A 17,453-nucleotide genomic window follows, 5' to 3' on the forward strand; every position below is an offset into this window, starting at 1 on the left:
ATAAAGGCATTTTAAACCCTTCCCACACTCTTGCAATATTCTAAACACTCTAAAAGAGCACAGAATGTCATGATTTCAGCTCCCTGCCTCGGCTGCTCTCAGCCACGTGCAAGCGCTCACGGCCACGCCCACTTCTCCGTGCAGGAGATCAGCCGATCAACTGCAGGAGGAAGCTTATCCTGCAGTGTGGTCTGCACAGAGGGGTGCAGCAAGTGATAAATAATTTAAAATAATGTATTTTAAATAAAAATTCCATGCCGATCGTGGAGCTCATCCATCAATCAAAAAATTGTGTGTCATATCCAATCTTATTTTGAAAAACCGCTGTAGAGCGAGTCCGTGTAAAACGAACCACGAAGTAGTGAGGGACTACTGTACTCCATAAGTTGAACATGGTATTCCCTGAAAACTATTTAATGTCAATTATTTTGTTTAACATGACATAACTCGTCGTTTTTTTCTTTGCTCATTTTTTAATATTGTTTTTCATCACATTTTTTATCTGACCCTTACATCCCAGTAGTGACCTATGGGAAAAGGGAAATACATTTTGCCTCGCATTTAATGGAAAACAAAGAGAGATAACCTCCTGGTTTCCCAGTGTTCGTCCTTACAGGGAATAGATGTGTACTGGACCCATAAAAGATGTTTGAGTCAGAAGAGGAGCGATGGGAAATCTTCGCTGTCTGGTCACGATTTCATTTCAGTGAAATTGCGCGGGTAGTGGAGGACAGACTGATTACTTTTTTTGTATCTTAGCACACCAACTCATAAAGCTACCCCTGTCTAGTTATGTCTTTGTCCTTACTGTCATTCTTTATGCTGTAAACATCTCAACATTTCAGTTTTCCTTCCTATACAAACACTTACACTTCTGCCTCTTTTTGCTCTTCCCAGGCCTTCTTTAATGACAAATACATGCTGGAGCACCCGGAGGATCTTGAGAAGATAGACAAACTGAAAGATCTAATCGCCTGGCAGGTGAGACTCGGTTTTCTCCTCTGTTTTCTTTGTTTTGTTTACTTGTCGGTTTTGCCATAGGTTTTATAGTTCAAGGAAAACAACCTCGGCCGGCTTGTCACAACTTGTTTACTTTAAAATATGACTCACTTTGTGGTATTACTTCAGTGGCACTTGAAGTGAGCAGAGGGACCCGTGGCCTACAGGCTGACAGAATGCTGAGCGTGGATAAGATGGTAAAGAGGAGCAGGAGAGCCATGACGACGCACATTTATGTCACTCGCCGTTTTAGCATAATTTAGATTTAATTTGCGCTAATTTGCTTTGGGGAATTCACTTACGCTCTCAGAAGCTGAAACGTGGTGGCCTTGTTCTGCATCTAAAATACTTTAGATCTGTTTCGCAGAGACATTTTGACTGGAGTTAGTATTTTGTTGTAGCTGCGTACCATTTAGGGGCAGTTTTGCTTTTGTGCATATTGTACAGCCTGCACAAGATTGACGCAGATCTCAATAATACACAGCTAAAAATATTGTGAAATATGCTCATGGTCTGAAATATTAGTTTGAAATTTGTTAAACGCACTGCTTCACTTGAAGCTGCTAAAGCAGCAATTAAAGAAATAGTTCAGAGTTTTTGAAGTGAGGTTGTTGGTTTTTTTTTTGGTAAGGTCATAAGAAGTTATATTCAAGAATTCAAGGTTCTTTATTGTCATTGGCATCACATGTGGCACATGAGGTGGAACGAAACTGTGTACACAGGGTCCCAGTTATCAGTACATCCAACAACAGCAAAAATATAAGGTGTAAAAAGAAATGGTTAACAAGTATCTAAGATATACGCAATGAACCATTAACGGTACGCTAAAAGATATACGCTAGTCACTAATAGTGCAAAACAGTACACCGAACAACAGCAGCACGATTCTAGTAGGTTCTGTTTGTCTATAATTTACATGCTTAATGCAAGCACTAGCATAAACTGAACTAACATAAACTGGGATTTATTCAAAGCATGCAACAAAAATACAGAAACAAGGTGCCAAAAGTGAAAAAGAAATGAATCTACAACAGCATGGTCCTGTTGGTGGTTCTGATGACATGGTCCAGCTAGCACCATGGTACTGTTAGCGGTCTTGCATGTTGTAGACAAAAATGTGTAGTCATCCATGCAAACTCTGATTTTACTCCTTTACATCGCCATTAGTTTTGTATTACGTTGTTGTGCCAACACTTTTAGCACTTTGGCCAATGGTGTTTTTTTTTAAAGTGCTATATAAATAAAGTTGTATTGTATTGTAACATAAATATTGTAATATTTTTGCCGTAAATGCTCCAGGCTGCACCAAAGTGCTTCAGCTAGCTGCTGCCGTTTGTGCTTGCAAATAACATTCTGTGTAAATAACCATACAATTAAAAAAAATAATAAGTTTATGAAATTGCATTTTGATTACGTAACCTCCATGAAATTTTTAAGATATGAGTTTTAGATATACATTTAACGACACTTTTGGTTTGTTTGTTTTTTTTATTTTATTTTTTACTTTGTATTCAAAGGACTCAAGCTGGAGAAAAAGATTATTTGGACAATCCCTGTACACATTTAAATATTTTGGACAGTCTTTCCGTCTGGATCTCACTTTCTGCATGTTGCAGGAACAAAGCTTAGCATTTCCATCTCATCTCTAAGGCAATAGTAGACAAAACACAACATCCTCAGAAAGGCTACACATCATTTTGCTTTATTTCAATCAGGGCATCGGACAGAGATTCTGCTCAGATCCAGTGGATAAAGCAAATGACCACATGACTGATGTAAACAAAACAAAGCTGCTGAATATAATAAATTACAAGCTCAGTGTTGACCAGTAGTTTTTATGTCTCTAATGCATATTTAAATTGTCAGGTGATAAAGACAACAATATTGATGAAATGGTAGGTCAACAGCGATTTAAGGTACACCTCCTCCAACTGTCAAACCGTTCCTTCTATTTAAGAGTACCACACAGTTTTTTTGCATAGATTTATCAGTCCTGTAACTTATACGCCGAAGCAACTTAAATACTTGTTTGTTTGTTTTTTCCATATTCATAACGCAGTTTTTAACTGACACTTTAAATTTCTAAGAAATGCAAAAGCGAGTCGTCCCGTGCGCGCTCGCTTCCCTCAGCTGGTGCGGGCAGAACACTGGAGAGCTAGTGGCTCTTATGGTTATCCTGTGCGAACGCACCACATGAAAAGCAAATGTTGGGGAGTAATTTATTTATTACATGTGGTCCCTAGGTAAAACTACTCCCATGTGAATAGGGCTTTACACGCCAAAGTGTCTTATATACGGGGTTTTTTTCCCCTTCATGATGCTTTTTTTGCGACTTATACTCTAGAGCGACTTGTACACTGGAAAATACAGTAGGTTCATCTCTTCCCAGCTTGTCATCGCCCCCCCGATTCAAAAGAAATGAACCCACAGACGGATAAACGTTTTCGAAACAGCTGCACAACTGCAGCAATTGATCTAAAACTATCACCTTATACCGCATGTTTTCAAACCTGAGACTCCTTCCATTTTAAGAAAGCTTAAAACCTTTTTTTTTTCCATCTGTATAAGAAAAATCTTCTGCTACCAAACAAAAAGGCTCTCTGAAAATACACTATTACTTGTATAACTTTACAGTGTCTGATGCGATAAAGTGACGTGAGCAGGTGTGTTTTAGGGAGATCACGTAGAGGAAAAGTGCTGAAACAAACGTTCAGAAGTTGTCAGGTTGCTCCACCTCAGCTAGACGGCAAGAGATCAGCGGTGGTGTTTTACGAGCTCGGAGGAAGTGCCGACACAGCAGACAAGGATTGCACACTCAAACGACAAGCACATGCTGTTAAACAGCTCACTGTGAAACTCAGCACCTCGTTTGTGCTTCATCTTGGGTTGATAAACTCCGGGCTAACTATCCAGTCACAACTTACTCCCTTTGGGATTTTAGCCTGCTTTGTAAGCTTCGTTTCCTTTTTTTATTATTATTATAATGCTTGCTTTACCATAAAGCTCTGAACTGTGGGTCACATCATTATTCAAGAACTCAAAGCTTCATGGCATTAATTCACCGAGGAATTAATCCCAGATATACATTTGTCTGTCACTTCCTATCTCTGGCTGCAAGGAAACATAATTGATTTTTTGATGGCTGCTCCTGTTTTAGTTGCTGGAAAATAGGTCAACTTTGTGTTTCTCATCTCTGGTAGGAATCAGAATCTGAGAAGTTGTGCTCCTTTTGTGTTCGCAGAGCCTTTTTTACTTCATAAGTAACCGCGATTCACAGAAATTTTCCAAATCTTGCGTCGCTTCTTCTGCTTCGGCTTTGAAGTCTTCAAGCTTTGTGTCATTTTTCATGCCGCTCACTCGTAATGCATTTCTTGTAATTACTGTTTCCCATATACGTCTGCTTTGCTATTTTCGTCTTTAAGTTTTTTTTTTTTGTTTTTTTTTTTTAACTTGGGGAAATGTCGGGAATCACTAAAGAAGTTGGAGGTGACGCAGCATGAGAGGATGACCTAAAATAAGTTTCTATTTTTCTGCAAAGTTGTGAATATCCATCTGTATTTTACATATTTCCCACTATCCGTGGTGAAAGATGATTAAAAAAATCTGCCTGACCCCTGAATGTAATGAAAGAGCAGCTTTAGCTGGATAAAAATGTTATTTCTGTGTTTAAAATATCAGATCTCCAGGCACAGATTAGCTTGTTGTTTACAAGAAAAGAGAAATGTCTCTTCACTTAGCTGACGGCAAACATGAGAACACTTTTAAAGGTAGAACTTAATCAGCTTTAAAATGTCAGCTGTCTCCTTGCTACAAACTGCAGATTTGTTAATTAGTCTTTTGTCTTGGGTTTGTCTAAATGAGACGAATGAAGGCGAACAGGCTCTAACAAACAAACTAAACGTGGAGAAATGAGGAAGCCATTGTGCTCAACTGATAATTAGAAAGGAAATAGGTGTCTGGAAATCAGGGAACTAAATATTGTAAAAAGCTCCCTGGCAGATAGAAAACAGATTTTTTTTTTTTTTTTTTGTATGTTTAACATGAAGTACTGTATTTTCCGCCGTACACTTCGCACCTCCCTATAGGTCACATCAGTCCAAATTTGTCTAATAAAGTGGAAAAATCCATAAATATGTCACTTTGTCGTATACGTTGCGTCTATTATGCGTCACCGCTGACGACCTGGAAATATGGGCCGGTGTTGTGCCAAAAATCGGTGGGCTGCCTAAATGGCGGCCGTGGGAGCATGCACGGGAGGAATTTAACAAGAATTTAACAAGATTAACACTTAAAAACAATTGTTTGTTTGCTTGAACTTATTGTGAAGGTGTGTCTCAGTCTACCTTTTGCTTAATAAATGCACTTCGACGGTCACATCAGCTGCATTTTGCCAGAGCGGCGCAGTGAAATGAAGCTGATTTTATTGCTCCAGGCAGACGACAGTGGCAGGCTATGACAAGCTGTGTCATTTATAGCCACTTTTACCTATTACACGATACAACGGCATGCCTTACTACTCTTCTGGCATCTAGTGGCTGAAAATGGTAGTGTTCAATATTTTCTGTCAGAATGAATGAAAACAGTCATATCTGAGCCAAAAATTGGTTTATAAATATGTGGGGGGATCCATCAATACATCGCTTTGACCTATAAGTCGCAGGGCATGCAAATTATGCAAAAAAAAACGCAACTTATACAGCAAAAAATACGGTACGTTCTCTGAATGGGGAGTCTTAATTATCGCCTTATCGTCTCGTGAAAAAGTGGCAAGAATTTCAAAGTAATCAATAGCTTGAAATGTAGAACTATACATCAAGTCTATGTATTTTCTGAATTGATTTTTCTTTTACAAAGCCTTTACTTCTGGTGCTTTCATTTCATATTATGTTTGTCTGCCTGACTCAACTACAGCTGCGTACATCTCCCAAGACCCTTTGACCATTATAAAAGCTCTTCTCAGCCCGCTCATAGTGGATTATTGTGCGTCAAACTGGGACTTAGAGACTGGGATCAGTTAAAAACAATTACTGGTGATGTTAAAGAGCAGTGGTGTTTCTTTTGCACTTGTCAGATGCTAAAACAGGTATTTCCTTGTTTTTCAATGGGTCTGGGAGTTTATTTGTTCACTGCTGTCATTTTGATGGGGATCAGGAAATTCATACAACTTTTTTATATGCCAGTTTCCTTGTTCTCAGTAAACATCTAAGGGTTCATAGCATCCTGTGAATTTATGTTTAAAGGAGCTGTAAGATAGGTACTTACAACTTGTATTTTTTTTTTTTTTTTTGACTTTACAGATGTTATGATGAAGTGTACAAAGTGGTTACAAAAAGGCAGAATCCAGAGGAAAATTCTAGGAGTGACACAAAAAGTATTCCAACAGCTATGAAAAAAATTATTTTGAGTAGCTAAAGAGAAAGAAAACTAGGAGTATATGTATGCTGGGAGGGGTGATTACAGAGTGAATGCATCTGGGCTGGAGGGCAATGAGCTCAAGGAACACTGAGGCAAAACAATAATGAATAATCTGGTTACAAGCAAGAATCAATAAAATTGTTCACTTACTTACCGTATTTTCCGCCGGACACGTCGCTCCGCCCTATAAGTTGCATCAGTCCATATTTCTTTAATAAAGTGGAAAAATCCATAAATATGTCACTTTGCCGTATACGTCACATCTATTATGCGTTTGTTATGCGTCACGGCTGACAACCCGGAAATGTGGACCGAACCCGGAAATGTGGACCAGTGTTGTGCCAAAAACCGATGGGCTGCCAAATGGCAGCTGTGGGAGTGTGCACGGGAGGACTTCAACAATAATTTAACAAGACTAACACTTAAAAACAATTTTGTTTTTCCTCTAAATTATAGTAAATGTGAGTCTCAATCTAACGTTTGCTTAATAAATGTACTTTGAGGGTCAAATCAGCTGTATTTCAAAACCCGATACATGGAAGTAAATGCGTGCATGCGATGAGTCACTGTGCAAATTTAACAAGATAAACACCTAAACAATTATTTGTTTGCTCAAAATTATAGCTAAGGTGTGTCTCAGTCTAACATTTGCTTAATAAATGCACGTTCGTGGTCAAATTAGCCGCATTTTGCCGGGGTGGTGCAGCTGTTTTGATGGTTTCAAGCAACGAGCAGAATGAAAGTGGGGAGACGGCAGGCTGATTGAGTCATTAATAGCTGGTGAAGATTCTCAGTCATCCAGGACATGGTAAATTCAAAAAAGTTCAAGACATAAACAAGAAAGTATAAAGTAAAGTATAATAAATAAAATCCAGCTGTTTTAGTCGTGAACTTTTTGGAATTTGTCATTATAGCCACGTTTACCTTTTACATGATACAACAGCTTGCCATACACTATTTTTACTCTGCTGCCATCAAGTGGCTGAAAGTGGTACCGCTCAATTTTTTTTTTCAGCCAGAATGAATGAAAACAGTCATATCTAAGCCAAAAAGAGGTTTATAAATATGGAAAAAATAATCCGTAAATATGTTGCTTCGGCCTATAAGTCGCAGGGAATGTAATTTGTGCAAAAAACTGCGCCTTATAGGCTGCAAAGTACAGTATACTTCCAACAAGCTTAAAGTTTGTTCTGGATAGGGCATTTCGTACTTCACAAGAAACTCAAGTGCAGAACATTTCCTCTTTTCAACATTAACCCCGCCCACTTCAAATGTTTTGACCAATAGTTGTAGGGCACCACACAAGAAAAAGTTTTGCCTGGTTGACGTGTCGAGAATATGCTGCAACTCCCAAACCAGGACGGTGAGAACAAAAAAAAATAAAAAATGCTGTCGTTCTTTTCTCGCAGCCCTGAGAGAGAGAACAATTTTAGAAAACATTGAAGCTCAAACAAGAATGATGAGCAAATTCAAAGATATAATACAACAGGAAATACTCTGAAAATAAAGAAACGGGGAATAAAACACCAAAAATTAAAGTAAAAATAACACAATAAATCTTCAATCACCCTGACAACAGGTGCCGCTTTTTATTTTTCATATTGGAAAAAAAAAATCTTAAATATCTTATTGTCTCCTAAATTTCTCTGTATTCATCTAGTTAGTTAACAAAAATCATAAATTAATAAATAGGCAAGTTATACTCCATTATCTTATTTGTTATTTGAACTTTATTGTAGCAGAAAACATCCGACAATAGCAGAGGTGTAACGTTCAAGTTGGGATCAGAACTTTTTACCATGAATGCAGCATCATTGCTCCATTTCCTAACACTTACAAAAAATAATCTGCTGATATCCCTCATCTTTAACCCCATGTCTGTTTTCAGACTGCCTGCCTGGAGTTGAAACGTCCTGAAAAGTTTCTGCGTGCCATTACAAATGTAAATGTGTTTGTTGGCCTTGAGCCTAACAAAGACCTTATCGGCCACCAAGCAGATCTCTGTTGCCATGCCACCACTCAGGCTCCCTTAATCATCCTAAGGTCTATAAAAAGATGTGGGTATCCTGGAGACGTGAATCTTGCCTCAGCTTTCACTCTTGTTTTTTATCTCACTACTCGTTTACCTCCTCTCCCTAAAGTTTTCTCCTACTCGTCACTCGTGCCTCTTCTGCTGCTTATTCCTTTTCTAGTTTCCTCTTCTCTGTTTTCTCCTTCAGCAGCAGTCGTGATGAAGGCGCTCAATATCAGGGGAAATCCATGGACAGCGTGTGTTGCCTCCTCTCATTTGTCTTTGTGTGCCAGAGCTTTGGTTTTGTGAAGCGCAGCACAGTTGGTCTCGTTGGGTTTCATCTCCTATGATACCTGCTCCAGGATGCTTTTAGTGCAGAAACCTGAAGAAACACCACAGATACGCCTCCTTCTTTACAAGCCTAGTTTGTGTGGAGGCTCGTTTAAATGAAACGTGGGCCTTTTGAGGTTATTACAGAAAGTTGCATCACAAAAGGGAAAAGGTGCTGGGTGCCAGCTGAGTGAAGCCAGTCCTTTCTGAAGTCTGGTGTAAAGGGGCAGTTTGCCCTCAGCGAAAAAGAAGAAAGGCTTTAAGCCCACCTGCCAGACACTTCACACACACTTTTTGTTCCATTTGCTCTGAGTTTAGGTGGCTTTGTTAACCGTAAAAGCTGCTGGGCAAAATGTCATCTGCAGGTAAAGAAATAGTTCAAATCGCTTAAAGAAAGGCTTCTGTCGAAAGCTGAAGAACAATGAGCATCTTACCTGTTGTTGATAGCTCTATGAACGATTGAAGTTTGGAGAAGTGGTTTATTTCTGGCTGGATTAACACGTTAACAGTTAGTCTGAATGAAGCCAAGATCTAAGCAGATGGCTGCTGTTTAACAATCACAAATTTCATGTACCGTATTTTTCGTCCTATAAGTCACAGTTTTTTGCATAATTTGCATGCCCTGGTTATTTTATAAGAAATATTACAACGTTTCAACTGGAATTACTCGACTTGTTTCTATACTGTGAATAATTGTTTTCTATGTAAATAACTTTAAAATAAACAATGATTTAAAGGTTTATAATGATCATTCATTATAAACTAAAGCTTCGTAAACAACATCACATCTACAACAGGTAGGACATTAGCTGTTCATAGCTTTTCCACAGAACCTCTTTTCCAGAAATCTGCACGTTAAATTTAGACATTTACCTTTCTGTGATTAAGTTTCATGTATATCCATCCAGAGGACCTGATTTAACGTTGTTAGATTTGATGTATATCACCTTTATTGGGATTTATTTTCAGTCTTAGTTATTTCCAAAGCATAAACTTTTTTTCTATCATTAACAGCATTTCTTACAACAGTTCGATTTGTTGTATAAAAGGAAAAACACTGCTTTTACCACCTCTGCCGTACCACAGCCCGAGATGGCATGTTGCACAAAAGCATCACCTTAAAAAAAGTACTCAACAAAATAAAACAACTCTACCTGTGATTTCCCCACAGCAGAGCAGGGGGGAAAATTATTCATATGCTGCTTGGTAGCTGAGGAATGATGCTTTCTCCGCTCTCCAGATTTAGTCAGCAAAGCTTGCTGACACTGGCTGTGCCACTGGGGGTTTCCTAATTACCAGCTTTCAGCAGCCTCAGTCTCTCCTTCGTTCTCCCTTTACCTGTGGTGCTGCTGTTATGTGCTGAGAATTTGTTACTCACCGGCTTCCTACATCGTGAGAGGTGAACATGAAAAGGCGCACTGCGTCATTATTTGCGTCAGTGGTGGAGAAAGCATCCATCACAGCTTCTTCCTGCCTATAGATGTAGTCATTCTGAACTTTTTCCTCTGTCACATGTGGTGATCTTTGTGGCAGGAAAGGGAGTGAGTGTCATGGCAACAGGGCTCTCTCTAACGCATCCTATCGACACCAGCTCTTTGTTCTTACACTCAAAGGGATGCACATTCACCGCATGTTTCAATAAGACCTAAAGAACACAGTCATTAAAATGTCTGTGGCTGCCACGGATAAATGAAAACTGGACATGTGGCAGACCGATCATGTCTCTCAGAGTTTATCCGGGGAAGGATTCTCACGCTGGTGTCTTGTTCCATCAGATTCCACATCTGGCTGAAGGTGTTCGCATCCATGGTGAGAAGGTCACCGAGGCGTTGAGGCCTTTCCACGACCGCTTGGAGGCCTGCTTCAGACAGCTGCGAGAGAAGGTGGAAAAGCAGTACGGGGTGAAAACTCTGGTGAGTGGGGCTTTTTTGTGGGGGGCTATTTGTAAAAGATATTTTCCTGCCAGGATATGCTTAGAAGCATGTTTTTTTTTCTGGTTATCCATTTTGTACCACTCCAATTTTGAAAGCTGTATAAATTAAACTTAAAACTAGAAGGCAATGGCTTTTAAATAATTTGCAGCATAAAGTTACGAGGTGTTCTTTTTATGAGCAGGAGGTGATTTGGTTCACAGGTAGGAGGAAACTAAAAAATGGTAAACGCACAACATACATAATTAAAGAATCCTTGAACTAGTTTGTTTGACGTTGTAGCAGAGTTAATCATAATAAACTCCCTGTCCTCAAAGGACGACTTTAGTCTGAACTAAACAGAGTTCTTGTTTGGAATTGGATGCAACCAACCCATTTAAACTCATAAACCCATTTTCCTCATATAAATAATTTTATTAACTTACTTTGTAGATTTTTAGAAGATTTTTTTTGAATACCGCCACCATCATCCCAGTTCCTCAGAGCTCTGCAGTGACTGGTCTAAATGACTACAGGCCTGTAGCCCTCACCTCGATAGTCGCTAGATGTTTTGAAAGACTGGTCATGGCCCACATCAAAGCTACCATCAACATCAGTGAGAGCCCACATCAGTGCGCATACCGCGAGAATCGATCTACAGAAGATGCCATCTCCTCTGTGGTCCACACTGCTCTCACCCACCTGAAGCAGAAGGACTTCTACGTCCATATTTTTGTGGACTTCACGTCTGCCTTCAACACCATGATTCCCAAACTCTAATGGACAAACTATTCACACTAGGACTAAGTCCCTCCATTTGCAACTGGGTCCTAGACTTATTAACAGACCACAGTCAGTGAGGATCCACAACTTCTCCTCCACCATAACCCTCAGCACTGGTTCCCCTCAGGGCTGTGTGTTGAGGCCCCTCCTGTTCACTCTGCTCACATATGACTGTGCACCTACCCATCCAGGCTGCCAAAGTGTAAAGTTTGCAAATGATACAGCGGTGGTGGGATGCATCACAAACAATGATGAATCCAGCTACAGGCAGGAGGTGGAACACCTAAAGAGCTGGTGCAGGAAGAACAACCTTCACATCAATGTAAGGAAGACGAAGGAGATGATTGTGGACTTCAGAAGGAACAAACACGCCTCTCCCCCCGAACATAGGAGGATCTGCGTTGAAAGTGGTCTCCAGTTACAAGTACTTGGGTGTGCACCTGAATGACAACCTCAGCTGGGGCAACAAGAAAGCACATCAGAGACTCCACTTTCTCAGGCGGCTGAGGCGAGCTAGACTGGGAAGCTCAGTCCTTACCTCCTTCTACAGGTGTGCAGTGGAGAGCATCCTGTGCTCCAGCATCAACATGTGGCACGGAGGCTGCACAGCTGTAGAAAGAAAAGCTTTGCAGAGAGTGGTGAAGGTGCACACAAGTCTGTTGGAGTCAGTCTCCCCACCATCACAGACATTTATACCTCTAGATACAGGAAGAGGGCCACCTGCATCATGAAGGACCCCGCTCACCCAGCACACACACTTTTGCCCCACTCCCCTCAGGAAGGAGGTTGAGAAGCATTAAGTGCAGAACTACTAGACTGAGGAACAGCTTCTACTAGGGATGCACCGATCCACATTTTTAAAATTTCCGATACCTAAATCTAAATATCGGCCAGTTACGATATCATGATCATCATTGATTTTATATGAGGCTGTAATAATCTCCTCTCGAGTACAATTTGTACAAATATATGCATGCATGTCCAAAAAGGCAACTTGAGATAAGTTGTATTAATGTTGGATAAGTTTTAAAGTTAGAATTAAATTCTGCTAACACAAAACATGTTTCTTTTTATTCCTAGCTTTAAAGTGGATATTAAAGTGATTAATTTAAGTGATTGTTTAAAGTTATTTTATATTTTTTAAAATAAGGGGCAGATATAAGATCTTTCTTCTTTCTGCACTCTTTTCATTCAATGTTTTCTTTTTGATTAATTTGTTTTGTTTCTTTAAAATGAATGAATGAATGAATTAATTAAATAAATGTTAAATTGCTTTAAACATCTGCTAAGTTCATGGCATAAACCAACAGACATGTTCCTGTTTTTAGTTATTTACATCACTTTATAATGTAGCAGTTTTTGTTTCGTTTATATATATATATATATATATATATATATATATAATTTTCTTGTAATTTTCAAATCATATGTTTTTTTATGATTGTCTACTGTTGTACTGATAAATATCTCCAGGAGGGTAAACTGTATCTTGGCTGCAAATATCAAGCTGCTTAATCCTTAGTTTTCTACAACTGATAGTGGTTGGTCATTAATTACGATGAAGTTTAGCAACTTCTCAGTAAACATTTGAGCTCCGTGGTTTCTGCGATGTCTTCTTCTTGTTCAATCCGAAACAAGCAGTCTGATTTCGGTCAGCCGCGCTCAGTCTGCCCCTCCTCCGACACAGACAGACTGAGCAGGTCAGACTGAGCGTGACTGACCAAAATCAGACTGCCTTCTCCGGACTGAACGAAAATAACAGACCGCTGAAGCTCCGGAGCTTGAATGTCCATTGTAAAACTAACTTTACCGCGGTTTAATGTGGCTCTATGGCTCTGCAGACATTTCATGTTGCTGTCTTGTTTTGTGGTGTTTCTAGTGTAAAATACTTCCACACAGCGGACATGTTTCCATGAAAAGTTGGTTAGCTGGTAGCCACAGTGCTGCTAACTCAGTCCTCACGTTGTAGCTGGTTGCAAACTATGAACTGGATTTCCTGAATGTGAGGTGGGTCTTATTACTCTGGGTTCATGAGACACGCCTCCGTTCAGAAAATCCATTCCATAGTTTGAAGCCAACGTGCTGCGCAACAACAGGCATGCATCATGGATCGGAAATATCGGCAGGTTGGATCGGAAAATCAGCTACGTAAATTATACTGGTATCGGAACCCTATACCGATATTGGATCGGATCAGCCCCATCCCTAGCTTCTACCCTAAGCTGTTAGACTCATAAATCCCTAACCAGGAAAATCACTGTAAAAAAAAAAATCACTGTAATGCCAATTTAATTGAACTTTTAAGTGCTGCTGATTATCCATGCCGCTGATCCTCAACTTATCTGCGCTGCTGATTATCCATGCTGCTGATTTCTCACCTTTAAACTGCAGTATTCATTCATGCCCATCTGCTCACTACAGACTCATGTTCGAGCTGCTGTTTAATATACCATATTTTTTTTGCATTATTAGTGTTTAGCGTATATCTTAGGTCCTTGTATACAGTTTCTTTTTATACTTTATATTTTTGCTATTGTGAGGTGTAACTGGGACCTTGGGTACACAATTTTGTTCCATGTGATGCAAATGACAATAAAGAATCTTGAACCTTTATGCATATGCATATGAATGTTTCTGTTCAGTGCCCTGAGATGACTTCTGTTGTGACTTTGTACTATATAAATAAACTGAATTGAATTGTATTGAATTTAACAAGGTTTGCAAATGAGCTGCAAAAATCTGAACCATTGTATCATCCTGGTGGAACTAATGCTGCATGGAATAGTCCAGGGGCCAAACAAGATGTAGGTACCACCTAAGGGGACCAAACAATCTGTTTCAAAATGTTCATGTGGACAATATATAAGTATATATATATACAGTATATGAAAGCCTTTTCAATATGGTAGCTTAATTTCTTAGTTTAAAGAAGATTTGAAATGGCTGAGATTAAAACTATAATATTCTAGTGGTTAGAGAAAGTTGTGCACACCTCCAGTTTAAGTTGTTAAAAGTTACGTTTATAGACTGATAGAAAATTCTAAGTACCACAAAGGATGCGTCTGTTGGCTCCTGATACCCCATGATGGTATTTTGGCAGCCATTTTAAATTTTGCCAGGTTTCACACTATTATGATTTGGTTATGTTGTATAACTCTTCTGGGCTTTTTATTAGTATAATCACGAATACATTTACCTGGCGTTGTTAGTTTTTCTTTATATATGTGTTTTTGCCCTGTACTTGTTTTACATATACTAGTGCTGGTAAATACATTGTATACGTGTTTAATACATTTTGCAGATTCTGGAGGAGATTTTATCTGCAAGTTATTTTTTCATGTTGTTTGTTAATAAATGCATAATAAGTTGCAGTTAATTAAAAAAAAACTTATTATTATACTACTTTACTTATGTACAATCTGGTGAATGGATTTCATCTTAAAATAAGTGGTGCAATATTTACCACTTTTAAAACATATTGTTAATAAATCATTTTTGCTTTTCAGATTCAGTTCAGTTCAGTTTATTTATATAGCGCCAAGTTACAACAGAAGTGGGCTCAGGGCGCTGAACAAAAACATTCAAATACATAAAATATCATTTAGTAAGGTTATCTATATAGAAGATGTTTAAAGAAGTAACATATGTATGAAGAATCTGCCAAGCTAGGACAAGCATTGTCCAGAGAAACGCACAATGATTAGCTGTATTATTCATTTTACAGACGATGACTCAGAACTAGATACTCTGCAAGGTTTAGAATCATGGAAAACATTGCGAAGATCCACAGAAATACAACAACATACCCAACTTCTGGATATAGCTAGAGGCTTACAAGAAGGTAAAGTACCACAAACCCAGTATCACAAAAAACGTTGCAGTATGTTTACTATGAAAAAAAAACTTCCTGAGGCTATCACAAACAGAGGAAGTGAAGATCCAGGTGGAAATTTTAAGGGTAAAGATACCAGTGTAAGGAAATCATCCAAAGAAGCTGGAAGTACTTCAAGAGTATATGAAAAGAAATGCATTTTTCTGCAACTGTTCAAGCAAATATATTAGTGGAACACGAACAAGGGAACATCTAACTCAATGTATCTAGAAGAGAGCTGATGCCAGACAGAGAGAGGTAGCTTAAAGGAAACTTGATGAAAAGGTTCTTGCAGTTTTGAGTCATGATCTTGTTGCGGCAGACGAGCATTACCACAAATCATGTTACAAATCATACGCAAGCAGAGGACGAACAGAGGCTGCTTATAGAAGTCCTGATGAGTCATCAGAATACGAGAAGGCAGATGAAGAAGCATTTGATCAGCTCTATGCATATAAGAAATACAAGAAATGATCTGTTGCCACAACATGTACTCTATTAACTTTGAGGGATCTCGCGCCACAGCTTGAGGAAACCATTTTATCTGCTGGTTTTGCACAGTTTAATTCATCGACCAAAAAACACATCCACAGGAAGTTAGAGTGCATTAACAGGAGCTCTCTATATCGAATGAGAAAGGCAAAGTTCTTGTGTATTACGTGAATTGCTTGTCAAACGTCAGACCATCAGATAGAGCAGGATCTCAGTGCAGTAGGAGCTTCCACATACAACAGTGTCATCAGAAAAGCAGCCCTGGAGCTACGACACATTAGAAATTATTCCACCCGAACTTGGCCACCTGATGCAAGTAAAAGTATCCTTCCATAACCTGTTACTACTTTCCTGCTGACCATACTGACTGGTGAACTAAATGTGAACGTCCTTAATAAAAAGTCCAACGTTTGGTATCTTCATTGGGTGGTCTGGTATTTTCTAGTTGTGTCAGTCGGCTCCTCTCAGCGAGGAAAGTCACCAACCGAGAAACGGCAAGACATGCGAAGAGTTGGGAAGATCATGGGAGGTTTCCACTGACTAGTTAGGAAAAACTTCAGGAAACAGCCTGCTGAATGTACCTCACATCTTCAAACACAACTGAATTTAATGAATGAAGATATCAGCTCTTCTGTGCCAGGCGAGGAGAGATCGACTCCAGTCAGCTTCCACCATGTGATGATTTCCTCCTCATGCATGCACTGAGAGCAAAGTACCAGGCTGCTATACAGAGGAGGTGCTTTGAGTGCACACCACATGTACCACAACCAACTGATAATGGGCTTTTGGTGATTAATTTTGAAAAGGTCGCTTTCCCCATAGACTCTTTTGGACCTGTTACCTTGCTCATGTGCAAGGTCATGCAAGCTGCCAGATTGCACATGCCTTTGAAGTGGTCTTTAAATGGTTATAATGCTGTAGTACTAAAAAGTGGAAGTGAATCTTTGAACAGTAAGCCAAAGTAAACATTGATTTTGTTAAAACTTGGATACAAGTATATTTATCTTGATGCATGCTCAATAATCCAGGTAGAAAAATCCAAAAAAGTTCAATCTGGTCCTCTGGACATTCAAAAAAACAAAAGCAAAACAAATAAAAAAAAAATTCTATTGCTTTGTTTTTTTGAATGTCCAGAGGACCAGATTGAACTTTTTTGGATACAAGTATATTGTTTATTGCATGAGTCTGCTTGTAAATAAGGTATATTTGATAAATACTTAAGAACATGTGAATTTATAAAGCTGTGATAATAAAACTACTACAGCAAAATATGTGTTCATATTTGACACATGGGGGTGTTTAAGGAGCGATAACCACTAGAAAGCTACTCATTAGGCAGGGTTATCATGGCTTGATGTGGTCCATAGATATGTAGGAAGATAAAATAATAATTTATTTGATCCCCAGAAGTGGTACTAAAAGGTGGAATCAATCCAAATTGGCCTCTGGACTCGAACATGTGATTTGTAATGGGGAATAATGAGAACAATAGACGTTTTAAAAATAGAAAGCTTGCACAAAAAAAGACTTTGAAACAAATAATTCAATTGATGAAACATCAGTGATTTTATCATTCATGATTAAAATTATTGTTCTTTGATAGTAATTTGTTGTAGTTTCTGTTTGGACGTGGTTGATTGGT

General features: G+C 38.9%; 1 protein-coding gene across 1 annotated transcript in view; it reads left to right on the forward strand.

Annotated features, from left to right (window-relative positions):
* The window catches only part of dock1 (dedicator of cytokinesis 1), a gene marked incomplete in the record, with an annotated part of 276,885 nt that overhangs the window by 250,175 nt on the left and 9,257 nt on the right, over nt 1–17,453 (forward strand). Inside the window, 2 exon segments of the mRNA XM_037691498.1 lie at nt 898–981; nt 10,531–10,668. Coding sequence (XP_037547426.1) covers nt 898–981; nt 10,531–10,668 — 222 coding nt within the window.

Source organism: Nematolebias whitei, chromosome 17 (genome assembly GCF_014905685.2).
Source record: "Nematolebias whitei isolate Nwh7 chromosome 17, NemWhi1, whole genome shotgun sequence".
Classification (NCBI taxonomy): domain Eukaryota; kingdom Metazoa; phylum Chordata; class Actinopteri; order Cyprinodontiformes; family Rivulidae; genus Nematolebias; species Nematolebias whitei.